The 27,832-nt window shown below is 48.8% G+C and overlaps 1 protein-coding gene across 1 annotated transcript in view; it reads right to left on the bottom strand.

Moving 5' to 3' along the window:
- Window positions 1-4,717: 4,717 nt before the first annotated feature.
- The window catches only part of TMEM44 (transmembrane protein 44), a gene marked incomplete at both ends in the record, with an annotated part of 34,185 nt that continues 11,070 nt past the window's right edge, over window positions 4,718-27,832 (bottom strand). Inside the window, 6 exons of the mRNA XM_079705027.1 lie at window positions 4,718-4,828; window positions 7,889-7,921; window positions 17,714-17,872; window positions 22,882-22,986; window positions 24,587-24,727; window positions 27,572-27,742. Coding sequence (XP_079561153.1) covers window positions 4,718-4,828; window positions 7,889-7,921; window positions 17,714-17,872; window positions 22,882-22,986; window positions 24,587-24,727; window positions 27,572-27,742 — 720 coding nt within the window. The remainder of the gene's footprint in view (window positions 4,829-7,888; window positions 7,922-17,713; window positions 17,873-22,881; window positions 22,987-24,586; window positions 24,728-27,571; window positions 27,743-27,832) is intronic.

The raw sequence follows: 27,832 nt of genomic DNA, 5'->3' as shown, positions 1-27,832 counted from the left end.
CGGCGAAACAGGACCCCGCGCCGGTCTGGGGCCCCGGAGGCGGCGTGGGATGCGCAGGACTCGCGTGAGGCAGCAGCTGCTTAGTGCGCACTCACTCGCAGAGCCGGGCATTTCTTCCCTTCCCGGAAGTCCCAGGACAGTGGTTTGAATGGGAAGCAGGCTGCCGGGGTTAGGCCGCTTCTCTGAGGGAGAAGTAGCCAGTAGGAGGTCGGGATTCACTTCTGACGGTGCCAACAGTGGCCTCCTTCGCCGTCACAGCTTGAGGAGACCACTTACTGCCCCGCCAGGACGGTCGTGGAGGAGCCCAGTGGACGGTGAAGAGGGGGCGAGCGCCCCTGACCTACGACAGGGACTAAGTCCTCTTGCAATCACAGCTGCAGGACCCCGAGGACCAGGAAGAGAAGAGCCTGGCCCTCTGCCGCCAATATCGACTGCCCGTGGAAAATTTCCAGTGGAATTGGGAGGGTATGCTGAGTTCTCTAGGCGACAGATGAACTGAGACACTGGAAGTTAACACTCTTATCAATGAAGTGTCCAGTCCAGAAGCAGCGGTGCTGGATGCCTGGTACCTTGTTTGGCTTTCAGAGTTGGGTAAGGAAACAGCAAATCAGATGTGCTCTAAGTCACTTGATTTAGCACCATTCCCTGATCTAAGACTGTCTCTCTCACGCGATGATGACCTTTAGAATAATACTAGACAGGCACGTGTAAACTTCTTGAAGAGATGTTAGTCACCATTACACCAAATCTTGGGTTCATTCAAGGTAGAGGCTCCTCTGTCAAAACATCGACTTGAATGTCAGAAAAAAACAATGAAAAGTGGAAGAGAATAGAGCAACGCCCTCATAGTTGGAAACTGTGGAGGGGGATGATCAAGAAGGGACGGCAAAAGAAGCGGAGAGAATCTTGGAAATGTTGCAAAATTAGTCTTGAAACACGAAGACACTGCTCTTCTTTTACTTTCTTTTTTTTTTTTTTTCGCGGTACGCGGGCCTCTCACTGTTGTGGCCTCTCCCATTGCGGACCACAGGCTCCGGACGCGCAGGCTCAGCGGCCATGGCTCACGGGCCCAGCCGCTCCGCGGCATGTGGGATCTTCCCAGACCGGGGCACGAACCCGTGTCCCCTGCATCGTCAGGCGGACTCTCAATCACTGCGCCACCAGGGAAGCCCCCTTCTTTTTCTTAATGATCGATACAGAATTCTTTTTCTGTCACTGGAAAATATTCATATATCATATTTAAAAATTTTCAGTACTGGAAGGAAACTGCAAAAATTTTAAACGTCAAATGCTGTGATCTCTTCTTGTTACAGCAAAGCCTCAGTTCTTCATAAAAGGGGAATTTTATCTTAAATGGATAGTAAAATCCAAACAGAGAGAAGTGTATATTATATAATGAAAACTATTTTTTAAATATATCTGAAATTTCTCTTGATATTGTCTCTTTCTTGAGAGTTTATGAAGATGTCAGTCTTCTGTAGGAAAAAAAAATTCACTGGCATATTCATAAAAGGTTAAAAAAAAAAGGAAAGAAATCTGTCCTTTCATTTTACAGATGAGAAAACTATGATCAGAAAGGGAAATGACTTAACAAGGATCACGCTGAATCAGACATAGGAACTGGAGCCCAGCCAGGCTCCTTGGCCCAGTGCCTCTCCTTGCTCTGGAGGAGCTCATACCCAATTGTAACAATCAGATGTGAGTGTGGCATCAGATGACTGCTCATAAATCTCTTCATCATACTGAAGTACTGGGGGAGATAAGGGGATTGGTTCTTCAGGATCTAGACAGGGTTTTAAGAAAATCTTAGGGATAGAGGAGCTCTCCCTAAATCACACAGACTTCTTTCCTTGGGAGATTAAAATGGGTGAAATCCTTTTTTTTTTTTCTTTTTTGAGTAGCTTATGAAGGGGGTGGGTAATCACTGTAATCACTTATTGGGGTTGTTGTCAAAGCAATTCAATCCTCTGAAGTCCCTTCCATCTGTGGGTCTGATTCTTTGGTTACCAACGGGCTTGCAGGTCATATGTGGCCAGGAATTATAGGGAGGAAGGAAACTAATGTCTACTTTGAGTCACGTAGTGTTATGCATTTCATATACATTATTTAATCTTCACAACAAGCTTTCTAGATAGGTATTATTCTCAGTCTACCCCAGGAGTTCACAAAGGTTAGGTAACAAGCTCCAAACCATGCAGACAATAGGCAGCACAACTACAACTATTATACCCTCTCTCATCTCCAGATGAGTTGGCAGGAGAGGATGATTACACAGTTGGTTCCCCAGCTTCTCCCTAGTGTAGGTAACCCCCTTGCACTGCTCAGTGGGTCTTCAGGGCAAGTAACTCCCGTTATCCTCCTGGTCTAACGGATAGGCATGAAGCTGCAGCGGAGGCCCAGGGTGGGAACACTCCTGCTAGGAGTAAGGCATTTGGGTTGGCATCTCTTCCCAAAGGCTCCAGAGTTCCAGAGCTTTGCATAACAGGCAGATTCTCATTGAACAATGAGGCCAAACTTTGCTGCCAAAATTGTCAGTTTAAAGGTTCATTCTGGGGGCTTCCCTGGTGGCGCAGTGGTTGAGAGTCCGCCTGCCGATGCAAGGGACGCGGGTTCATGCCCCGGTCTGGGAAGATCCCACATGCCATGGAATAACAACTGGTAACAACTAGTTTGTGAAGGAAGAGGCAGGGACGATGGGATCTAGAGAGATGGTTAACATCTGGAGCTCAAGTAGTTTGTGCTGTGCAAAGTCAGCGAGATCATTTGATATTCTTGAGTGAATAGCCATTTCCATTAGGATCCAACCAATTTCTGGTGCCCCAGGGACATGAGCCGGCCTCCCGTTGGGAGGGGCGATGTGCTAAAGACAAACTCCAGGGATGTCATCCTATCCCCAGGCCTTCTGCGTTTCCAAAGATGAGCCCTCCTCCTGCCCTGCTGTTACTAATCAAATTAAACATGTTCCCCAAGTTGGTACTGTATCCATGACTGTACATTTCTGCTTCTTGAAAAGTTGTGGCTGCAGGGATGTAAAACTCCCCAATCAGCTGTGGCCCACCTGAGGCATGTCAGTCAGCTTCCTACTCTGTATCTTGCAATAGCTACCAGTCAGCCACAGAATTAAGCACCAACTCCCAGGTTCCTTTCCAGCCTCTTCACCCACCCCCTACACCCATTCTGGCCACATCAGAGTCCTCTTTCCTTAGCTAGATTCCCCCCTTCCCTGCTTCCAATCCTCTGTGTGGTTTCATCTGCTGGAATGTTCTCCCAACCCCCACCCTGTCCCCAGTTAAAAGTTTCATCTTCCCTCAAAGTACAGCTTCAGTGATTAAGATCACAAAGCAAAATTGACTTTAGCAAACTCCATTAAAAGACAACCAGGGGGCTTCCCTGGTGGCGCAGTGGTTGGGAGTCCACCTGCCGATGCAGGGGACGCGGGTTCGTGCCCCGGTCTGGGAAGATCCCACATGCCACAGAGCGGCTGGGTCCGTGGGCCATGGCCACTGAGCCTGCGCGTCCGGAGCCTGTCCTCCACAACGGGAGAGGCCACAACAGTGAGAGGCCCGCGTACTGCAAAAAAAAAAAAAGACAACCAGGGTCCAAAGCAGTTGGATAAATAGGGTGGCTTTAGGTTCACTTCTAGTTCAGAGATCATGCAGGGGATTGGAATCTATGCAGAGACCTGTGGAACAACCTGCTTCCCTGAGGCACCCCCTCTTTCATGCTGCTGGGACTTGCACGACCCCTCAGGAGCAACTGGGCAGCTGCAGCTGAGTCACACAGGCTGCCAGGGGCCAGCCAGAAGCAGAGCTGTGTTTCTTGGCATTTCTCCCAGGTCCCCTGGTGGCCAACTTCTGTGGCTGTGCTGGGATTCAGACGTATCTCTGTGCTCCATGGTGAGATGCTTCAGTGCACTCAATCAGGATTTATTCATTCCAGCGTTCCTCCCACCGTAGCTCCAAAATAATCCTGAGAGGGGATTTCGGTGTCTGAAATGAGCCCCTCCCACCATGCCTCTTAGCCTTTGCATGCTTTCTCCTGAAGCAGACAGTTCCCTTCACCTGCAGACCCTAGCCCAGCACACACTGGGCCAGGCTGGAGCAAGTCCTGGTACCTAGAGCACTTTGCTTTGCTCACCCTTGCAATACCAGTGACCTTGCAAACACTTAGTTGATCAAACAGTCCTCTCTCAACTTCCAGCAGAAAACTCAAGTGGGTGACTGGAGGGCAGGAGCCAGGTCCCATCAGAACCTGTGACTGTGTCCCAAACCCCCCAAACGTGGGCCCACCCCTCTCTAGGCTTAGCCAGGTCTTACGGAGTGGGGCTTTACTAAGATCCAAACATTTAGCTGTTTGTTAGATCAACTCATTTGTAGCAGATATTCAGAGTAGGGTTGAATCCAAAGGGAAAGGGAAAAGAGAGGCTAAACTATTTTAGATTATATTTCAAAGCAAGATTGGTTTGTGAACTTCGAATTTTCAGAACAAACTCTGGCTGTGTCCAGGTCTGTCCACAGGGCCCAAGGTCTTAGCTCCATTCTGAGCCATGGTGCAGACCAGCCAAGCTCCGTGACAGCTCCTGGTTCCTCACTTTCATGGGTGGCCTTGGCAGAAGCTTAAATTCCTGCCATGGCTGTCTCTGCAGGTTGATCCCTGCTCAGTTCCTGACAAAACCTTGACCTTGGGCTCTGAGCTGCTGAGCTGGCTCCAGAAAGTGTTACTTAACAGAGGTCAAGTCCACTGGCTTCATAGACCACCTGTGCACCCGGGGTCTGAATATCTCCATGTTGTCTTTGTTCCCTCCAAGGTTTACGTCTTCAGGATCCCACTGTGGAGAAAAGACACAAGAGGTACCTTGGTGGAATAGGCCCTTCCCATCTCTTACAATTTCCCCAACAACAGCTCCAATCCTGGTTCTCATGGCCCAGACACAGACAAGAACAAACAGGTAAGGACAAGTTAACCAGGTCTGTGTTTCTAGGACCTAACAGGGCAAGTATAACTTTAAATCAAGGAATTAGTGGACAGCCACCCTGAACAGACCAGCCCTACTTCCCCTCCTACCCTCTGTTCCCCCCTCTTCACCAAGTCCTTCTCTAGTGAGACTCAGTCATGTTCCCTTTATCCTGAGAATTCCCACCTCCCTGCCTAACTCATTCCTGGAAAAGACCAGGCAAACTCAACCCATTCTTTATGGCCCAGGTAAGTTCCTCCTCTTCCAAGAAACCTATCCTGACACCCAATGAGCTCTCCCCCGCTTCTCTATACTGCCTGTACCACTGGTTTGCAGCTGAGCATGGGCAGCCCTGCCCTGGGTGTACACCTTGTCCTCTCAGGTAGATGACAGAGCTTCTCAGGAGCAGGGCACTGGTCTGCCCTTGACCCCCACATGGTGTTTCCTCTAAACCTGAGGTCAGCAGACTTGTCAAAAACAAACATTTAAAACCTAATCCAGAGTGGTGGTCACTGCCACTGAATATTTCATCACTCTGACTCAGACAAGCATGGGAAATTGAAATGCGCAGGGGTTAAAAAAAAAAGGTTAAAAGAAAAAAAAATAGGTGAGCACACAAGCACTGATGAAGCTGTTTGCAAAATCCTCCTATTGCTCTAAAACGACAGATAAAAGAGAGAGCTTTTCACGTGGGCCAAGAGCAAGGGCATCATCTTTAGTGATTCTAGCCACAGAGGCAAGTAGGGGTCGGGCTCAGGTCCTCTTTCTGCCACTAACTTGCTTTCTCTTCTCTGGATCTTGATTTCTCCATGTGTAAATTGGGAGGCTGAATCAGCAACTAGATAATACGATCTCTCATTTCTGAGTTTCTATGACTGGTGATTCTGAGTCATAAGGTTGCATTTGACCCAGGAAACAACAAGACCCAGGAAACAACAAGCAAAGGCCACATAGGATGTGTCAGCCCGGGCCAGACAATCTATTTGGGCAAGAAAATAGAGCCAGGCATGGACATGCACTCCAAGAAAAGTGTTCCACCAGCTACTCAAACCTGAGCAGAATCAAACAGTCCAGTCCTTAGAAGGTCAGGACAAGGTCCTCAAGGCTCCCTGAGCCACTGAAAGATAATGCCCACACCCACTAGTTATAAAACACAAATTGTAGCTTTGTTTCCAACAGAAAGAGAGTTCCGTTCAATTACTGATTTACTGCTCATAACTGAACTGAGTTCTACTACTTGGTCATGAAAAACAGCATCACGTTAAAAAGACCACCTCATCCCCAGTGACCTTGCAGGTCAGGGACTGAGCTGATTTCGTTGGTGCAGCTCAGCCCCTTGTACGTGTCTGGGGCTGTGTCAGGCACATGTGTGCTAATTTCTCATCTACCTGTGGATGTGGACTTGGGCGGACACCTCTAAGCAAATTCCTTCCAGACGTATCAGAGATCCCAAGTAAAAGAGTTCCCCGGCCCCTCAGCCTCCGAGACCCAGTTGCCTAGTAGTGGAAATGGGGGCCTGTTCCATTCTCTGAGAATGGACAGTGTGCTTTTTGATGAATTCTGTTTTCAAGTGGAGACCCACGTTCTAGATCTCAGTTCTGGGCCAGTGTCACCAGGAGGGCCCAGGGTGCTCATTAAAAAGACTGATGCTGGGCTTCCCTGGTGGCGCAGTGGTTGAGAGTCCGCCTGCCGATGCAGGGGACATGGGTTCGTGCCCCGGTTTGGGAGGATCCCACATGCCGTGGAGCGGCTGGGCCCGTGAGCCATGGCCGCTGAGCCTGCGCGTCCGGTGCCTGTGCTCTGCAATGGGAGAGGCCACAACAGTGAGGCCACAACATGAGCTCATGTTTAGCTAAACAGCTGACCTTGTAAGAGGCGTAGGTGTGAACGTTCGTGAGCTTCAGCAGAAAGTCGGCAAAGATTTATTTGTGTCCCTCCACTGAATTGCCCGCAAGGACCCCATTTTCTAGAAGTGTTGGGCCAATACTCCCTCTAGTGGCAGGGGATTCAGACAGGGCTGCTTTGTGGCCCCCGCTCTGGGGCAGGGGCAACAGTGAGGCCACAACAGCAAAAAAAAAAAAAAAAAAAGACTGATGCTGGGGACCCACCCTAGACCTTATCTGTGGGTTGGGACCTAAGGCTTGGCATTTGAACAAGCTCCTAGGGTGGTTCTTAGCCGCCCTGATGTGTCAGAACCACAGCTCCAGCTCCTAAAATGTCTTCTTAAGAGTTACCCTTGCTACTCCTGACCAATTCCGCTGCCGGCAAACAGAAACAGCCCACCACCCTGGTCAGGTGCACTCTTTAAAGTGGATTAAGCCTTCGAAAACAATTTAAATCTCTTCCTTCTGAATTCCCAGAATATTGTGTTTTAAAATGTCATTTTAAGTAATAAAAACATCACTGGAATCCAGGCATTCAGAGAATTTGAGCAAAAGATAATCTACTCTCTTATCAGAAAAAGAAATCCTGGGAGGTGACAGGCACAGGTGGCTGTCATGAATCATGTGCTTATTTGTCACTTGGAGGCGAGGAGGGCATAGAGACAGCAGCCAGCTGCCCAGGGTCTCACAATGACAACATAGGGGAATGTTGATCTCAACTCCTGCAGCCACTCCCAGCACCACTACCATTAGTGACCTGCTGGGCTTCCTCTTGTTCAAAAACTTTTGTTCCAAGCAAGTTTCTTCCTTGGGTTATGCATCTGCTCTGAGCCCCTACTAGATGGTTTGGACAAAGCAGAAAAAACTCTGAAATGGAGAGCCTGGAAAAAACCCTCAACTTTCAGGCTCTCCTCTCATTTTCAAATTCTTTTTTTTCCTAGAGGAATTTGGCATGGGCCCAGCCATCCAAGGGGGGCTCACAAAAACAGGAACTGAAATCAAGCCACAGGAAGTCCCTTGCGGAATAAAGAGAGAGCACGATTGTCCATACCTGCTCCGAGTTTAGGGCTTCCCAATACTTCTGCTGCAGAATAAAAAGAGAGATTTAAAAAAAAGTGTTGACTAGATTTTGCCACCATCACAGAGCAGAGGTCAGCACCAGCCTCTGTCTGCTCAGTGAGCCAGGAGGCAGGCCCTCCGCTGGTCTGGAGGCAAAGGAACAACTGACTTCAGCAAGCAAAAAGTCAGCAGCTACCAGTGGCTACAACTTAGTTAAATGGTCAGTAGGATAATTGTGATAATTATGAAGGGCTACAGGTCCTTGAAAAAATTATCATCTATGCAGATTTTAAAATTACTATTATTAGAAATTATTATTAGGCATAATCATAATAACAAAGATTCCATTTATTAACCACATGGCTGAGATGAGTCAACTCAAACCCATAAAACTAAGAAAGAGAGATGCAAATAAAATCCTCATCTTGAAACTATGGGGTATTTGCTACCAGCCAAGATTCATATTTAATCAGCCTTTACTGCACGGTTGGTTCCACCCCAAGCCTCAAATATGTCTGGCTCAGGTTCTTGAAGGGTAGTGTCACTGTCTGCTCTCATTCGTCCAGCACCTCCTGTAGTGCCCAGGACACGTGTGTGTGTGTGTGTGGTGTGTGTGTGTATTCATAAGCTATGAATCTGCAAATGTCTGTTATACTGATCTGTGTATGTCTGTTACACTGAACTGCTGCCAGTACACAGGATTTGGCTTTATTGTCACACTGAAACAAAGCCCCTACTGTTCAATTCTTTTAAAATTTCCATTTTGAACAACTTCTGTTTGTTTGCTTTTGTTTGGTTTTTCTGAGCTCCTTGAGGGCTGCAGTTTGTCTCAACTCTGAGTCTTCAGGACTGCCAGGGCTGGCGGAATGCACTCAGCAAGTCTGTTACGTGAATCTGTATGTGCGTGCGTGTGTGCAGCTGTGTATCTGTTAAGATTATAAAAACTTTATTGAACACCTCTATTTGTCCACTGATAACTGTGCTAGCCCAGAGATGGGGCTCTGCTCTGGGGCCTGCACAAGTCCCATGCTGGGTCAGAGCTGGAGGTAGGGGTGGAGTCAGGCAGAGAGGTCTGACCTAGGCTGTGCTGGCAGAGCTGGGCCCCAAGCTCAGTGGCAGGGCACCTGGCAGACTGGAGGCGAAGGGCAGAGGTCCCACCTTGAAACTGAGGAGGGCAGGGAAGGGGCACCAAAGCTGGGTCCTTGGTCAGTGCCCCCCACAAGAATTCCCTGCCCCCTGCTGGGTAGGATGTGGTGGCCGCTGCAGGAGGGAGGGCAGGATATGGGGATGTGGGTGGCAGAAATGAAGCTTGACAGTCGTCTCCCCAGTTTCTGCCTCTTCCCTCCCTCTCCCACCCACCCCTTCCAGGTCACATGCTTCCAGCCTGGTACCTATGAACTCCTTCCCCCATTCCACGGGAGGACAGAATGGACCTAGAAAACTTGAGTCACCACTGACTTCAGCTGTACCATGCCTTTTTCTTTTGAACAACTTTTTAATTATAAGATTTTCAGTCATACGCAAAAGCAAAAGAGTAATCTAATGAACACCTGTGGACATATCCTCTTTCATTTGCTCTAGCTCCCCCAATTTTTTACTTGCTGAAGTATTTTAAAGTAAATAATTTCATCTGTAAATACTTCAGTATGTATCTCATAGATAAGGACTTAAAAAATCCTAAGCACAATGCCATTAATACCTAACAAAACTGTGATAATTCCATAGCATTCATCTTTTAATGACATCCTGCTGGGGAGAACATAAACTAAAAAAAAGATTAAATGGAGAACACACAAAATTACTAAAAATGATGTTTCCACACACACTGCAAAAGACGGAAATGTTGATGACAACACGGGTGGAAAAAGTTACATAAGTTCTGCAAATGTAATAGAAATAAAAAGAGAGATGAAAGAAAATATGCTAAGAATAAGAACATTAATGGAAAAACTGGTGAAACCCAAATAAAGTCTGTACTTTAGTTAATAGTAATGTACTAATGTTAATTTCTCTGTGTGGACAAATGCAGCATGGTGGTGCAAGATGTTAACATTAGAGGGAATTGGGTGAAGGTATACAGGAACTCTCTGTCCTACCTTTGCAACTTTTCTGTAAATCTAAAATTATTCCAAAAGAAAACGTGTATTTAAAGACAAGCAAACAAATAAAGAAGTTTAAGAGTCCTCCAACTGAATTTGAAATGAAACCTTGAAACCTTTCCAAAATCTTCAGCATCACAAGCAATCTAAAATTTCAGAAGAGTACCCTCTAGTGGAAGTAGTAGCCAGAATTTCTTTTTAAAGTTACTTTCTAAACTAATGATAATGTGCCTAAGGAATACAATTAACCCAAATCTTTGTAACTGAGGTCTCTCTCCACCCCCCACAAAGAAGTAAAAATAAATAAACATTTGTGTAGTCTTTTCCCTCTTTCAAGAGCAAAATTTGTTCATTTTTGTATAGAAATTTTTTTCAAAACCCCAAATAAAGATTGCCCAGAATTCTATCCCTAAAAGAGGGCCTCTATGAACAGTTATTGAATAGACCTCTGAAATACACACAGACACACACACACCCAAATTATGCAAATGGCTTTTCTCTCTTAAAATATAGTGAGCATTTCCACACATCCTTGAATTGTCTTTAGGACCACAATTCCATCATCTCCGTGAACCACAGCATGTAGGGTTTCAATTCACCTCATTTCTAAAAGCACACTTTTTCGTGCTTCTGAAACCAAGAAGCAACCTATAGGCCCCTGTCCACAGGGCATGTGGTAAGTTCTCCTTTGTTCCTGAAGACTCTGAGGTGTGTCTCAGCCACTGAGGAAACAGGGTCACTTTCTAGGACTGGGAGCTGGATGGGCCCTCAGAGACCATTTGTTCAACTCCCTCCTCTTATATCTGGGGAGAAGTGACTTCCCCAAGATGGCGGAGGTGAAATGGTGTTGGACTCAGGACCCATTATAAAGGTTTTTTGTTTTTTCTGATCATAAAGTTTTGAGACTGGCCAGATACACGCCAGCTATAGTTCCATCTTAGATTTCATCAAGTAGATTTCCTTTTTGATTTTCCTAGTAACTTACAGGCTTTTAAACCTTAACACCATACGCTTCAAAAATCTCATCCTTTCAATTTCTTTAGTTAATTAAGCAGTTCTATAGCACTTACTCTGGATCAAGCACGGTTTCACCTCCCATACTTTTTTTTTTTTTTTTTTTTTTTTTTTTGCGGTACGTGGGCTTCTCACTGCTGTGGCCTCTCCCGTTGCGGAGCACAGGCTCCGGACGCGCAGGCTCAGCGGCCATGGCTCACGGGCCCAGCCACTCCGCGGCATGTGGGATCTTCCCAGACCGGGGCACGAACCCGCGTCCCCTGCATCGGCAGGCGGACTTGCAACCACTGCGCCACCAGGGAAGCCCCACCTCCCATACTTTCTTTCCTCCTCTCTACCAGCCCAAACTCCCCACTCAGCTCTTCCTTCCTGGGCTGTCGTGAGGAAAATGGGATGTGAGGAAAAATGGATCACAGGCCGTGGAGTGTTGTATGCAAGGCCCATGGTGAACTGGATCAGTGAGAGAGAAGTTCTGACCCACACTGGGCCGGTTTCCCTTATAAGGATGACAGTTTCACTGCAGGGACATCCCAAGGTTGGGATGAAGGGGAAGCCGAGATGAAGCCCTATGTATTACAATGGTGGGCAGCAAGGGTTGGGAGCGAACACCTCTGAACTCCACTCACAAGGAGATGCAAATACTGTATTTAGGCCAAACTCCAAGACCACCAGTGGGAAAGGCCTTGGCAACCTTGGCTCCTGTTCCTGATTTTTTTAAAAATTATTTTTTCCCATTAAAACAGGAGATATAATTGACATAAAACATTGTATGTTCCTGATTTTTTTGGAAGAAATTTTGCTATTCACATGCTGCTCAGAACTGAAGAAGTGGCCCAGGGAAGGGCAGGAAATGGCCATGATCAAGTTGGATTCAGGAGCAGGGCTGCTGCAGATAAAACACAGGATACACCATGAAATCTGAATTTCAGATAACAAATAATGTTTTAGTATAGGCGTGTTTATCTGAAATTCAAATTCACTGGCCTCTTGTACTTTTTGCCTGTTAAATCTAGCAACCCTACTCAGGAACACAGGGAAGGCTTCCCGGAGGAAGCAGGATTTAGCCAGGGCCTTGAAGGGCAGGAGAAGACAGATGAGCAAAGGAACCCAGAGAAGGGAAAGCTGGCTGGAGGTGCAGAAGAAAACCTGGAGAGTTAGCCCAGAACCAGACAATGAAATGTCCTAGAGGTCAGGCTAAGGGGTCTGGACATAAACTGTAAGCAGTAAGGAGCCACAGAGGGCCTTAGAGCAGGAAGGCCATGGGGCTGATCGAGTGTTGGGAAGATCTTGGGTAGGACAGCACTGAAAGGAGAGGAGACGGTGGCAGGAGCTCAGTCAGGAGCTCCTCCCTGGATTTCACGCAGCGTGATGGAAATGCTTCTAGAGACTGCGGAAGCCAGAAGAGGTTTTCTGAGTGGCACCCAGGCAGACACAGCAGCCCATTTTGCTGGGTTGACCCTGCTGTTTTCCTGATGGAAGCCTTTCCGCTTCTAAGAACTGATTCAGTGTAATTAACCTCTGCCTAACTCTCCCAGTACACTTGCTCACTTAAGGTCACTTGCTAAATGGGACCTGAAAGATGGCCCAGTTCAAAGCTCAGCATCTGCGGGAACAGTGCTCTGTCAGAGCCTCATCAGCTCCCTGAGCTCATTATCTCCACTTACAGAGCAAGTCCAGAGAAATGAACGGCGTCGCCTGGTTCAAAGGCTCTCAGGGCCAGCGTAGGTGTCCGAGCCCACTTGCAGCCCGTTGTCCACTGCACTGCATCTAGCGCCATCGGCAGGCTTGCAGGGCCCCAGCAGCACCCCCATTGGATCCTCAGAATCACTCCGTAATGTAAGTAGGGCAGGTCTCCTGATTCCCATTTACAGAGGGAGAAACTAAAACCCAAGAAGTCCAGGGCAGAACCAAGGCCGCCTGGCAGGTCAGCGAGAGCCTGGACAAGCCAGTGTCCACCCGACCCCTGGTCAGCCCTCTCTCTCCTGCTCAGCCCCGTTGCCCTGGGGGGCCCAGTACAGTCTTTCCTTACCCCCAGGGGAACTAGCTGACTGTCCACCCATTTTCGGACGCACCATCTCTCACTGCTGCAGAGCACATAGGGGCACACAGATCTGTGCAGGGCAGATACCATGCCCTGAACTTAATTTCTGGTCTTTGGGACCTATTAGAAATTTCTGGCCTCTTTCTTCATACTTATATGTATTTACTTCTAAAATTAGCACTTTTAGAGTCAGTGTGTGGGTGTGTATTCTTTTTATTAACTAATTAATTGTTTTTTCCTTGAGAGAATGATTTGTCTTTAAGAATGACAAACATCCAAGGGACTGTGTCCTGGTCTGCTGGTGCTGGAAGCAGGGTCTGGAGAGGGAACAAGCAGTCCTGGTTGTCAAGAGCCTTAGGCACAGAATTAGCAGGACATGGGGGCCTGGGACGCGAGCCTCTTCAGACAGCAGTCTGGTGTCTGGTGTTTGGCTCTGAACACACACACACACACACACACACTGAGCCAGCTCCAGGCACAGTCATTCTCAACATGCAGACTTTCTTCTGTTGACAGAAACAGCCTCCTTGCAGAATTCCTACAAAGCTTCAATGGCATTGCTAGGAAGCACAGAAGGGAAAAAAATGACTAAACACAAAGCTGGACTCAATCTTTTCTTGCATCTCAGAGGCTAGGAGGAAAAAAAAAAACCTTTAAAAGGCACAGGAGCAGTCTCAACACTGAGGGAATGTCGACCCTGCGCTCATAAAACAGGTGCTGGCTGCCCTGGCAAGTGAGCGGGCCGCTCCGGAAAGCCCTTCTCCCTCTGGGCCCTGGTCCCCCACCCACAGACCATGAGCCAGTGACCCTTCCTCTACATGTGTTCAGAACGCTCTCGGACGGCTGTGTCAGGAGACAGGCTGCCTGGTGTCGAGTGGCTGAGTGAGTAGGTGCACAGTCTCCGTGGAGTGTGCCCTGTCTTGTGGAGACGTCCAGAAATCCGCACAGCCCACGCAAATGGCCTGTCTACAGAGTCATGGGTCACATTCAGGCTCCACTGCCATTAGTCTGGTGCCCTGACCAGCCCATCCAGTGGACACTTGAGAAAAGGTGAAAATGACCCAGTTCTCCCTCCACGCAAGCTCCCATGCCTTATCTGTCTCTGCTTCCCCTCTTTTCGTGGGTGTTCTGCATCACTGGAATTCCTTGTAAATCCCAATGTTTTATCCTATTAGACAGGACCCTGCCTGAGAACACAGGTAGCGCATAGGTGAGTGGAGAGAGTCCTGTGGAGAGAGTTTTCTCTTCTGTAAAATGGGAATGATAGATAAGAAACTCGGCCCTGGGTAGTTCCTGCCGAGGCAGTGGTGTGTAGTGGGTAACAACAGGGTTTCAGAGCCAGACAGAGCTGGGTTCAAATCCCCAGGTCTGCCAATTATAACGATGACGATCATGATGATGATGATGATGATGATGATTTCTTGAGCAGGTTACTTAAACTCAATGAATCCCAGTCTCCTCTTCTGGGAAACAAGAATATTTAAAGTTACTTGCCTCAGGGCTGTTAGGAGGACTATACCAAACAGTGCTTGTAAAGTATAGAACATACCACGCCTGCCTCATGACACACACGCAGTCACTGTGAGCAATGAATTAAAAAACGCGTAGTGAGCTGAGTGCTGTGGATACAGTGTATGTCATGGTGTTGAGGGACCTCTCTTCTCTCCACCTCTCCCAGCACAGCAGGAAGTAGGTCTTCAAACCTGTGGGTATGTGCCCCAAGGACATGGACACAAAAGCACCCTCTGAGAGTTGTCACAAAGGACCACAGAGGTGACAAACACAACACCTTAGCGACAAAGAGTGCCTCCCAGGCCTCCAGAGTGGGAGGCGCAAGCATTCACTTATGGACCCGCGGGTCAAGCAGAAGCCCAGCTGGCTGGCGAAAGACACAGACGGACTGTAGCCAGAGAGTACAGACAGATGCCCTGGGTGTCTCAGCCCAGTGTTAGGAAATATCTGAACTGTGCAATCCATCTTGGGAGTAAGAGAAGTCGCAAACCAGAAGAGGTGATGACCTGGGGCCCAGCTTCAGTCCCTTGGGGGTGTGGTCTGGAGGAGCAAGGTCATGATCAGACTGTGACCAATCTACCAAGTACCTCCCACCACGTGTGGTGGGTCAGGTCAGCCCCCCTGCCCTCATGCATTTTTCTTTCAAATCCCCCCGCAAGAACAGGTTTGCTGAATGAGTGACCCAAACAGGTGGGTGAAATGCAGTGTCACACTCGTCGGCTAAGAGACACCCTCTTGCTCCTCTTCAGCCATCAAGGAGCCAGAACTTTTAAGGAATATTGCTCTGAAAAACTGGGGAGCCCACCCAATCCCACCACCCTGAGGCAGCTGATGGTTGACAGGCTTGTGGCTTAACTTTAATTTTCTTCTTTACATCTTCCAAAATTTCTACAATAAACATGTATTACTTTTAAGAGAGACTATATAGATTAGAGAGAGAATATATAGATTACCAGAAGGCCGGATGGGCCACAAGCCTGAGAAGCTACACCGTCCCCTGCTCACATTTCCTCAGTGTCCGTGTTTAGTGAGATTCTAAGTAACTTCCGATCGGGACTCAGCGCTTTGTCATGTGTAGCGTATGGGTGTTTTGGGAATGAAGTAGGAGGCTGTGCTGGGGGTTCTGGAGGGGGTGGGTGGGGTAGATGGGGGCACCCGGGCTTCTAAAAATATACCCCTTGTTTAACAAGGGCAAAAGCATTCATCTCCATTTGCCTCATGTATGAGCGCGACCCTGTGCCCTTGGAATTTAAAAGGAACGAGCGAATAGAGGAGAGGGAGGAAAAGGACTGCAAAACACAGAACCGGCCCAGAACAGCCTCAGAGACAAATTTCTGAATTTTTCAAGGTCACCGTCCAATCCTCAGCTCAGTTGAGGGTTCCCACAGAGCGAGCTTGCTTCCCGCCCTCCCCAAGCCCCTCCCCACCATCTCACCAACTCAACTGTCCCTTCCCCTGACTGAACACACTCTCCCTCTCTCCCCTTAGCCTTAGACTCTGCCCGGACTGCTGGCTCCGGGCTGCCAAGCCACGCGCCTTGGGTTGTCCGACACATTCTGAGACCAGATCCAAGAAGTAAACAGCACCAAATGAAGGACTCGGGGATACACGGACACCAAATGGTCCTTGGTCTGGAGCAGAATTTCTCCCTCAAAACCCACCTCTGAATGACCAGCTGTGTGTGTTCCAGAATCAAGAGATAAAGAGGAGGGCAGCCCAGGCCCCTAGACCTAAAAGCCTGTGCACAGCCTGGCCGGGGAGACAGGTCCCTGCAGCCCTCAGGCTACACGGCAAACAACAGCAGGGGTAGAAGAGAGGTGTAGGCTCTGGGCACCCAAGGGAAGGAGGCTTTAATCTCTGGTGTGTACGTGGAGGGGAGGGGAGTTCACACAGCAGGTGGCATCTGGGTAGGATTCTGACACACGGCAGTTGGGCCAGAGGAAATCCCAGGAAGCAAGGTCCAGAGCCCTGGGGATGAGGGAAGAGTCCACAGCCAAGGAGGACATGTAGGTGAGGGCAGGGGAGGGGCACGAGGCTGCGGCAGGTGTGCAAGGCCTGAACCCCACACTAAGGGATCTGAACTCTACCCCGCAGATCAGGGGCTCTAAGTCTTTCGGATTTCAGGGTCCACTACGAGTTGAACGAATCTGGGGGACTGACTCAGGACAGATGATTGATTACTTTGCCAAATAAGGCCATTAAGACCAACACCAAACCCTCAACAGCAACTTAGCACTTCCTGTTATCGTCAATTCAAAAAAGGGCATTTAGGGCTTCCCAGGTGGCGCAGTGGTTGAGAGTCCGCCTGCCGATGCAGGGGACACGGGTTCGTGCCCTGGTCCGGGAAGATCTCACATGCCGCAGAGCGGCTGGGCCCGTGAGCCATGGCCGCTGAGCCTGCGCGTCCAGAGCCTGTGCTCCGCAACGGGAGAGGCCACAACAGTGAGAGGCCCGCGTAGCAAAAAAAAAAAAAAAAAAAAAAGGGCATTTAAATATCAAAAGAGTGGGAGACCCCAACAAACCCAGAATGAAGGGTGGTCCCTCCCCCTGCTGGTACCCCCTGTCCACTATGCTGTCCTTGTTCTCACTTGCCACAGACAAAGGGAAACTTCCTCCTGACCAGGGCTGGGAGCCACAGCTGTGGGGCCGAGAGTGACAGGACCGTAGACCTGAGAGTTAGACCCATTTCCGGTATGCAAAATGTGATGTGTTTTGTTCAAAGATCCAAAAATTCAAAATGAGGCAAAGCTTATGAAAGTGCCAGGCACAATGCCCATTGAGGGCCCCTGTGTATGACCCTGACAGCACCACAGGGAACAGCCTGGTGCTCCTTGGGGGGGAAGAAAGCCTTCCATGGTCAAATGGGTTTGGGAAACACCAAGACTCTTTAAAAAGTGTGTTAGTCAGCATTTATTTCTGTAAGACTTGAATGGGCCCCGTGATTCAGCGTGCAGTGTTTCCATGACTCATTTGACTGCGGAAAGTTCTCCTCAGCGCGGACAGCGTGGGAAAGTTCTTGGGCAGATGCTTATTCACTACTGAGTGGGCATGAGGCTGGCCGAGGAGAACAGAGCAGTGCAGGCACCACAGAGGCACCGGCAAGCAGGCGTGAAGGAGGACCCGTGCACCTGCCGGCGGACACAGCACCTACCTCGAGGTCAGAGTTGATGGAGGAGACCTGGGAGGAGCTACTGGAGGACACGTGCGCCCGGATGACCTGAACCGGAGGGTACGAGGGGGGCTCCTGCAGGGACGTGGCTCCCGTGCTTGTCTGTCCATCTCCAGGCAGCCTGGTGGCACTGCAGCTCGCCTGCAAGGTATGCGGGGAAGAGCAGGCAGGAGACTTGGTTGGCATCTTTGTTTTTTTGCACTGTCAGAGCATCCACGTGCTTCAGCATTCAAAAGGCACGAGAGGATGCAGCCGCCTCCACCCTCCTCCTGCGGCCACCCAGCTCCTCCTCAGAGGCAGCCGGCCCTCCTGTGTGTGTCCTTCCCAAGAGTCTGTGCACACACGAGCAAACGCATGTACATATTTCCCCCATTTCCACTAACGGTAGTACACGCTATACTCTCTTATGCATCTTGCTTTATCTCACTTAACAACATGCCTTAGAAATAGTTTTATAGCAGTTTTTTTTGGGGGGTTGCATTGTACAGATGTTCACAATCTATTTAAACCAGTCCCCTGCTGATGGACGTTTAGGATATTCCCAGTCTCTTGCTTTTACGATCAATCCTGGCTGCAGTAAATTATACTGTACATTAAAAATTTCAGGATATAAAGGATGAATTCTTAGAAGTGGACTTGCTGGATCCGAGGGCACGAGCGCTTGTAATTTGGATAGCTCTTGTCAAAAGTGTGCTCCATAGAGGCTCAACCAACGCACCCGCCAGCAGCCTATGAGAGTGAGTTGGGAAGGGTTAAGGGAGGAAGAAACTTGTGAGATTACCTGTCTGTCTGTCTGTCCATCTATCTCAGAAGAGAGCTTCCTCCCACAGGCCTCACAGGGGTTTCCCCAGAGATCCTCAAGGCTCTGGGCTGGGCGCAGAGCCGGGCAGGCTCAGAGCCGGGCAGTCATCCCACTGACACAGCACAGGGGGAATAACCCGCCTTCTGGACCGTATCTTCCACCAACTAACCATATGACCTCGGCAAAAAACTTATCCTCCTGAGTCTCAGTTTCCTAATCTATAGAAGGGGCTGGTAACCCCTGCCTTGCTTCCTTTGAACTGGTGTCACGGGGTTCAGGTTTAGTAAACATCCTGGACACATGAGAAGAACAGCTGCTCGTACTGGTCCCCAAATCACGCAGGGCTCCAGCCCCGGATGGGTCAAGGGCACAGTTCCCTGTGAGAGTCAGCTGGAAGGAAGTCCACAAAGGAGACAAAGACAGCTTTCTGGGTGGGAGGGGGGGAGGCGGGGCAGCAGAGGCCTCCCAGGCCACAACAAAGGAAAGAATCTATAAATTCCTCAGGTCTGACCACACCTGAGTCAACAGGTAAAATGGAGTTTTCAAATGCTGCAAGCTGTTGACGCCTAGGACCCTACACCCTCGGCCTCCTAGGCTCAGCCTGACCCCAGCTGCATCTCTTGGAAAATCTCTCCTTGACCAGTGCTCGGGAGGTGATGCTGGCAAGAGTGAGCACCACTCTGGCTCTTTTGCCCACTTCCTGATGGTAGTTCAAACAGGACGTGTATCAAGGCACACGGCAACAGGGTACCAATATCTCCACAACATGCCCATCGGGACATTCTCATGAAAAAAAGAAAATAATTTGCTAATGCAGCAGGCATGAAATGGTGGCATGAAACGGTGGCATAAAAAGCATGTCCTGGGCTTCCCTGGTGGCGCAGTGGTTGGGAGTCTGCCTGCCGACGCAGGGGACACAGGTTCGTGCCCCGGTCCGGGAAGATCCCACATGCCGTGCAGCGGCTGGGCCCGTGAGCCATGGTCGCTGAGCCTGTGCGTCCGGAGCCTGTGCTCCGCAACAGGAGAGGCCACAACAGTGAGAGGCCCGCGTACCGCAAAAAAAAAAAAAAAAAAAAAAAAAAAAAGAATAATAAAATGATTAACTATTAATAAATGACAATAAAAAATAACAGTATCTACCTCAGGTTGTTATAAGAATCTGCGTTGCTAATAGTTGTAAAAACCATTTATCAAGCGCTTACTTGGTGTCAGCCATCATGCCGAGTAAGAAGCAGCATAGCATTTTGGTCAAAGGCACAGACTCGGCAGAGACAGGTCTGAATCCTGGTTCTACCACCAACAAACCGTGTGACCTTCAGCAAGTTGCTTAACCTCTTTGGGCCCCATTTTCCTTCTCTGTAAAATGAGCATAATACCTCAAGGGTTGGCTGTTGGATTAAATGAGTTGATCTATGTAAAGCACTTAGACCAGTACTCCAAGCACTGTGACCAGTAAGTACAATAAGCATCATGGAAGTGTTGGCTGTTATTATTTACTCAGAGCCTGGCAAGTCGTTAGCCCTCAGTAAACAGACCACCATGCGAATGATGACCCTAGAGCCCAGGGAGCTGGCTTCTGCCCAGGCTAGAGGGCGGGGCTCCTGGCTCCCTGCTGGGAGCTGTCTTGGAGGCAACTCTCGCCCTCTGGTGGACACAGAAGGAAGAGGCCGAATGGAAGTATTTGCTCAAAAATGTGCTGGCCGGCCTCAGTGGAGGAGAACGGAAGAGGAACACAGGCTTCTCTCAAGGAGTCTGCTCTCCAGCAGGCATCCACTCAAGATTCAGGTACTGGAAGGGTTCAAGTGAATGCAACTTTTGCACTATTATTTTTCACAAGTTCCACGATTTAAAAATTTCTAGTGCAAAGCGTTGGCCCGATGCTGCCAGGGCTCCCTGTGCTTTCCCCAGGGCTTCCCATCACCCACCCACCCACCCACCCTCTGCACAGAAGAAGAGTTTAATGGCCGAAGTGGACTCTTAATCGTGAAAGCGTGCTCCAAACCTCCCAGAACTTCACTTACGTCACATACAGGTTATTTACACCCACTTTCCAAGGAACAACAGCAAAGAGTAAAACCTCTCTCTCAGGCCCAAAGTTTGAGCGTCAGCACGTCCCAGGGGCAGCCCAGCGGGGCGGCTATCACTGCACTCTGCGTTCCAAACACACCTGTACGGAGAGCCCGTGACCTGACACACCAGGGTTTTGGCAAACAAGACAGAAGGAGACAAAGTTTATATCCCAGCAGGAAACAGAAAACAAACAAAAGTAAAAGATCACGATAAGTGCTTTGCAGAGCATTTTAAAAGGTAATAAAATAAACGGCAGAGGGGTGGAAGCAACTTTTCCACAGAATGAGTGGTGGGGGAAGGAGAAGGTGACATTTTTACTGAAATTGGAAAGACAAGAAAGAAGCATCCATGCAAAAAATCAGGAGGAAGAGCATGTAGGCAGAGGAACGGAGAGAAATTCTGTGCAGAGATTAGTGAAGAGGGGAGAATAGGAGGCAGTGGGGGGGGGGGTGCGGAAAGCGCGGGGCTGTGTCAGGAGATTAGATTTTATTCTGCATGAAATGGGAAGCCAGAGGAGTGTTTTAAACCAAAGAGGAACAAGATGTCATTTACATTTGTAAGAGACCCTTCTGGTTACTGGTTGTAAATGGAGGGGGTGGGACAAGAATAGCAGTGAGAGGAGAACCAGTTAGGAGGCTCCTGGATCTACTTGTTTTTTTCTTTCTTTATTGAAGTAGAGTTGATTTACAATATTGTGTTAGTTTCAGGTGTACAGCAAAGTGATTCATTTCTACATATTTATATGAATATACCTAGATTCTTTTTTTCCAATTCGTTTCTATTACAGCTTATTACAAGATATTGAATATAGTTCCCTGTGCTATACAGTAAAACCTTGTCGTTTACCTATTTTATATATGGTTGTGTGTATCTGTTAATCCCATACTTCCAATTTATCCCTCCCCCTACCCTTCCACTTTGGTAACCATAAGTTTGTCTTCTACGTCTGTGAGTCTGTTTCTGTTTTGTAAATAAGTTCATTTGTAATTTTGGGGGTAATATTTTTTAGATTCCACATAGAAGTGATATCATATGATATTTGTCTTTCTCTGTCTCACTTACTTCCCTCAGTATGATCATCTCTAGGTTGGACCTACTTTAAAAGAAGTATTTGCAAGACTCACAAATGGGTGATATGGGCACGGGCGTATAGTGAGGGAAAGAGAGGAATCTGAGTTTGACCCACTGCACGGACAGTGGTGTCGCTTACTGACATGAGGAAGACGGGGAGAGGAGCCGGTCTGGACATGGAAATCCAGAATTCTGTATTGGACACGGCACGTGTGAGATGCCACATGGTGACAATGAAGAGGGAGGACGAAGAGGTAGTGGGGCAGCCAAGACTGGAACTGAAGGAGAGGAAAAGGATGGAGACACAGGCCAGGGAAATCAGCCAGAGCTGGCAGGTGGGGATATGGGACTGGAAGAGTGTACCCAGAGAAGGGAGCCCTCCTGAGGCGGAGCTGGGGTACTGCAACCTTGAAGTCCGCTCACCAGGAGGAGCCTGCAGAGGTGAGGGTGGCAGAAAAACCAGGACAGGGAGGGGCCCAGAAATCAGAAGAAGCAGGCGGCCAAACGAGTTGAACAGAAATGACCCCAGGATTTAGCAACTGGGAGGTCGCTGTAGCCTCGACAGGAGCGACTTAGTGGGGTGTGGGACATGGAGTGGGCTTCTTGTCGCCTCTTTCCCTCCAACCCTCTTCCTCCTGAAGGCCCCCCCGTGCAGAACCCTGGCAGTCATCTGGAGCACGCGGTCCTCCTCACCGCCACATGCTCACTGCCCCCACTGCTCTACCTGCCGACTCCACTGCAGCTCTGCTTCTCCATCGGCTGCAGCCTTGGTTCAGGCCACACCATGTCTTTCCTGGACTTACAACTGTCCCTCACTGACCCCCTTGCTTCTAGTCTCCACTCCCTAGTCTGCCCCCCAACACTGCCTGAGTGACGGCTCTAAAATGCACGTCTGACCCCGAGTCTCTAGTCCTGAAGCCTCCTGGACTCCTGTCACCCTCCGATGATAGTCAGTTTCCGCAGTGTGACGATCTCACACTTACCTCGCCTCCACCCTTTCATCACCGAGCACCCTTCATCTGACCGCCACCGCCTGCCCCCCACCAAGGCCTCCCCCACCAAGGCCTCCGAGAGTTCCTTCCTCTTTTTACAGGCTTTCCTGCCTCATTCCGCCCCTCCTGCAGCTAAAATGTCACTTCCTCCAGGAAGCCTTCCAGGACTACCTCCCACCCTTCTGGACACCCAGCTGTGGCCCACAGCCACTTACCTGCTGCACAGGCTCGATGGTCAGCTCCAGGTAGCGGCTGACAGCTGCCGTCCTCTTGAGGGGCTTGCAGTACGGTAGCGTGGTGAGAGGCACCCAGTCCGAATTCTTTCAAGCGGGGATGGGGAGACAGAAAGGGGGATTCTTAAAGTCAGGAGACCTTTTCTAAAACAGGATCCCAGTTTCTTCAAAAGAACCCCTACAGTATTTTTTTCTGTTCTTTTATGGCACATCTCCCTTTCTGCTTCCTATAAGATGTATCTTATCTGTCTCTTTGAGGTCACAGTAGGTGGGTGGGTCCCAAACTTTGCTGCACCGTAGAATCACCTGGGCTTCTTAAAAAACCAAACAACTGAAGTTTAGCTCTCACCCCCCACCCCGCCCCACACCAGACATTCTGATGTAATTGGTATGGATGTGACTTGCAGAGTTTAAAAGCCCCCCAGATAATTCTAAAGTATGGCAAAGTTTGGGAATCACTGGAGTGGGTGCTAAATAATGCTTTTGTAAAGCAGTGGTTCTTGAACTTTACTGCATACCAGAAGCACCCAGAGGACTTATAAAAACACCCGAGTTTTGGATTTGGTAGAGCTGGGTGGAGCCCTAGAATTTGCATTTCTAACAAGTTTCCAGGCAGTGCTGGTCCGGGGACCACACTTTGAGAACCACTGATGGAAAGACTGCTGAAGAGATTACAAAGGCTCCACTTCCTCTCTTCAGAATACTAAACACACGGGGCTCTCTTTAAATACCTTAGCTCCCCATTGGGATATAATTTCGTAACAGATTCTAGAATGGAATGAAAATAACTTCCCACTAGAGCCTTCTTGGGAACTTGGATCTTTGGTCTAATCACCTGTATCTCCCCTTTTACCTTGGTCATACCCACACTATTTTCTACTTCATTAACTCAGTCAGATTACACCGTTAAACCTAGAAAATTCGGAGGAGGGGACCCGGGTCACTCACACGGAGCCTCATTTCTACTCTGAAAGAAATGAAGGTAGTGAGGAGTCCAGGTAGTAGGCGAGATATTTTTTCCTCAAAAAATGATCTTAGAAAAGGGGGAGCTGCTTTATGTTCAACTCTTTACAAGCTCTCTTATTATTATGAGGCACTTTCTCAATTATTTGCAACCAAGGACTTTTGACAAAGAAAAATTGCCTCAGTTAGCATAGTTCTGCTTACTTAGAGGGGTCACCTGATTAAATCAGCAAAAGACAGAGACAGACACATTCACTGGTATGACATAATTGTAAAGGGTGGATGTTATTTGTAAACAGCACTTTTAAAAATCAGCTTTTTAGTAACACCAACTTTCAAAAAAAAGCTGTGTTAGTGGTGGTGATGCTGTGGATGTCAGGTGCATGCAAAAGTGGGAACTTAAGTTTTTACGAAATGAGGGGGAAAAGCACATTACTTCTAAACAAACGTATTAATTTATATAGTATGTGAACTTAAATATACATATGTAAATTATCAAATAGCATAATAGCAAACTTAAAAATAATATATTTTGTACTTGGGAAAACAGAGGATCCTACTTATTCAGGGCACTCAGCATTGCACGTAACAGTAGTTTTTTAAAGTGACCAACTGGCCAAGCTCGTGGGGACCCGGATTCCCAGGCCCGGCCCCGGTGAGGCTCACTGCCTCTGCCCATGCTGTGCACAAACACCGGGGGCCCCGTCCAGCTGTGAGACCTTGCCTCGGTCCTTGCCTCCTGGTTTTCTTCCTCCTTCTCTGCACAGGTCAAAAGGGCTTGGGTGTCGGCATTCTCTGTGGCTTCAGAGGCAAATCCCAAGGTGTGCCTCATCTTGCTCTTCATCACCCAGGAGAGGAAAATGATCTGAGAAGTGAAGTTAAGGTCCACGGAAGTGGAGAACTTCAGCCACCGGTGCTGCCTTCACCTCTGTACCCTGAGGGCTCCATTCTGGGCTGGTCCCTTACCTCCCCAGGATCATCCTGCCGGGTTGGCCCCAGAACAGACACAGCTCATCTGAGGACAGAGCCAGGTCTGACACTTCCTAGTTCCTGTCCCCCTGAGGGCCCAGTACCCAGCCAGACGCTGCCTCTAACAAGCACTTAGTAGATACCTGTTACACAAAAGGATTTTGAAAACCATTTTCCCTGGCTTACAGGGAAAGTACATGTAGTGGGTTGAATAGTGTCCTCCCAAAATTCATACCTACTCAGAACCTCAGAATGTGATCTTATTTGGAAACAGGGTCTTTGCTGATATAATTAGTTAAGATGAGGTGGCAGCAGATTAGGGTGGATAAGGTAAGTCCTGTGGCAGGAACCTCACAGGAAGAAGAGAAGTAATGCAGAGATACACAAAGGGAAAAAGGCCAGGTGAAGATGGAGGCAGAAATTAAAATTATGCTGCCAGCTCAATATCAGAAAACAAACAACCCAATCCCGAAATGGACAGAAGCCCTAAATAGACATTTCTCCAAAGAAGATATACAGATGGACAACAAACACATGAAAGGATGCTCAATATCACTAATCATTAGAGAAATGAAAATCAAAACCACAGTGAGGTATCACCTCGCACCGGTCAGAATGGCCATCATCAAAAAATCTACAAACAGGGGCCTCCCTGGTGGCGCAGTGGTTGAGAGTCCGCCTGCCGATGCAGGGGATACGGGTTCGTGCCCCGGTCTGGGAGGATCCCATATGCCGCGGAGCGGCTGGGCCCGTGAGCCATGGCTGCTGAGCCTGCGCATCCGGAGCCTGTGCTCCGCAACGGGAGAGGCCACAACAGTGAGAGGCCCGCGTACCACCAAAAAAAAAAAAAAAAAATCTACAAACAATAAATGCTGAAGAGGGTGTGGAGAAAAGGGAACCCTCTTGCACTGTTGGTGGGAATGTAAATTGGTACAGCCACTATGGAGAACAGTATGGAGGTTCCTTAAAAAACTACAAATAGAACTACCATATGACCCAGCAATCCCAGTACTGGTCATATACCCTGAGAAAACCATAATTCATAAAGAGTCATGTACCAAACTGTTCATTGCAGCTCTATTTACAATAGCCAGGAGATGGAAACAACCTAAGTGTCCATCATCAGATGAATGGATAGAGAAGATGTGGCACATATATACAATGGAATATTACTCAGCCGTAAAAAGAAACGAAATTGAGCTATTTGTAATGAGGTGGATGGACCTAGAGTCTGTCATACAGAGTGAAGTAAGTCAGAAAGAGAAAGACAAATACCATATGCTAGCACATATATATGGGATTTAAGAAAAAAAAATGTCATGAAGAACCTAGGGGTAAGACAGGAATAAAGACACAGACCTACTAGAGAATGGACTTGAGAACATGGGGAGAGGGAAGGGTAAGCTGGGACGAAGTGAGAGAGTGACATGGACATATATACACTACTAAATGTAAAATGGATAGCTAGTGGGAAGCAGCCGCATAGCACAGGGAGATCAGCTCGGTGCTTTGTGACCACCTAGAGGGGTGGGATAGGGAGGGTGGGATAGGGAGGGTGGGAGGGAGACGCAAGAGGGAGGGGGTATGGGGATGTATGTATATGTATAGCTGATTCTCTTTGTTATAAGGCAGAAATTAACACACCATTGTAAAGCAATTATACTCTAATAAAGATGTTAAAAAAAAATTATGCTGCCAGAAGCCAAGGAATCCCAGGAGCCACCAGAAGTTGGAAGAGTCAGGGAAAGATTCTCCCCTAGAACCTCTGGAGAGATTATGGCTCCACCTGGATTTCGGACTTCTGGCTTCCAAAGCTGAGAAAATAAATTCCTGTAGTTTAAGCCATCACGTTTGCGGTTATGTGTTACGGCAGCCCTCGCAGACTCAAATAGTATGTGAGAAAATCCATTTCTAAACTATTTATGCTAAATCCACAGGTTTTCCACCCCTCCCCCAACCCCACCCAGCATCTCCACTCGTCACTGTCTGAGCTTAGCTTGCCCTTGAGGCCCTCACACCAAGGTCACTGGGGTGTCGGCACATCAGGCAACACCCCCTTGGGGATCAGAAAGGGGCTCAGCGATCACTGACAGCTTTTCTCTCTGCTTCCCCACCCCAGGCTCCAGCACCGAAGAGTACAGAAGGCAGATGATCACCCGTGTAGGGCAGGTCAGCTTGCAAAGCCCTTCCCAGCCTGTGAGAAGACAAGGCAAAGGTGAGGAAAACAGGTTCACACAGGGCGGGGACCAATCCAGGTGGGGAGCAGCACCGAGCCAGGAGCCTGGCTCTTCTGTGATCCCAAGGCCAGGAAGCTTCATACTCCCCTCTGCTGTTTCACAAAGCTCCAGTCAAGAGATATTTCTTCTTATTTAAAAAAATAAAAAGGAGGAGGGACTTCCCTGGTGGCGCAGTGGGTAAGACTCTGCACTCCCAATGCAGGGCACCCAAGCTCGATCCCTTGTCAGGGAACTAGATCTCACACGCATGCCACAACTAAGAAGCCAGCGAGCTGCAAATAAGGAGCCAGCCTGCCACAACTAAGACCCGGTGTAACCAAATAAATGAATAAATAAATAAAATTAAAAAAGGACACAAAGCACAAAACTGCATATTGCAATTGTGTCTGCCTCCCCCAGGATTCAAACCACCACCCTGGCTACTGGGAAAGAATTCTTTCTAGCAAGAGGGTAGGAGGGCAGATGAGACACAGCAGCCAAGCCCCCGGGCCTGGGGTGGATACGGCGAGGTCCAGCGCTGCACGTCCGAGGGAGGTCAGGAACCAGGGTGTGGCCCGTAGCAGGTATTCAGGCCGCCGGTCATGGGCCACGATGGCCGAGGCGTAGAGGAGGCCAGCCAGGGCCGACAGGAGCCGGGTCCACAGGTAGATGCAGGGAAATGTCCTACCCCAGCACTAGGCAGAGAGAGAAGGGGGCTGGGCTGTGAGGAACACTGCCACCTCCCTCAGCTCCCTTAAAGCTGATTCTAAGACCCAGGCCCCTGG

This window comes from Hyperoodon ampullatus (assembly GCF_949752795.1).
Source record: "Hyperoodon ampullatus genome assembly, chromosome: 5".
Classification (NCBI taxonomy): Eukaryota; Metazoa; Chordata; class Mammalia; order Artiodactyla; family Ziphiidae; genus Hyperoodon; species Hyperoodon ampullatus.
The sequence above is the reverse complement of the archived record's forward strand: the minus strand, read 5'-3'. Positions and strand labels throughout refer to the sequence as shown.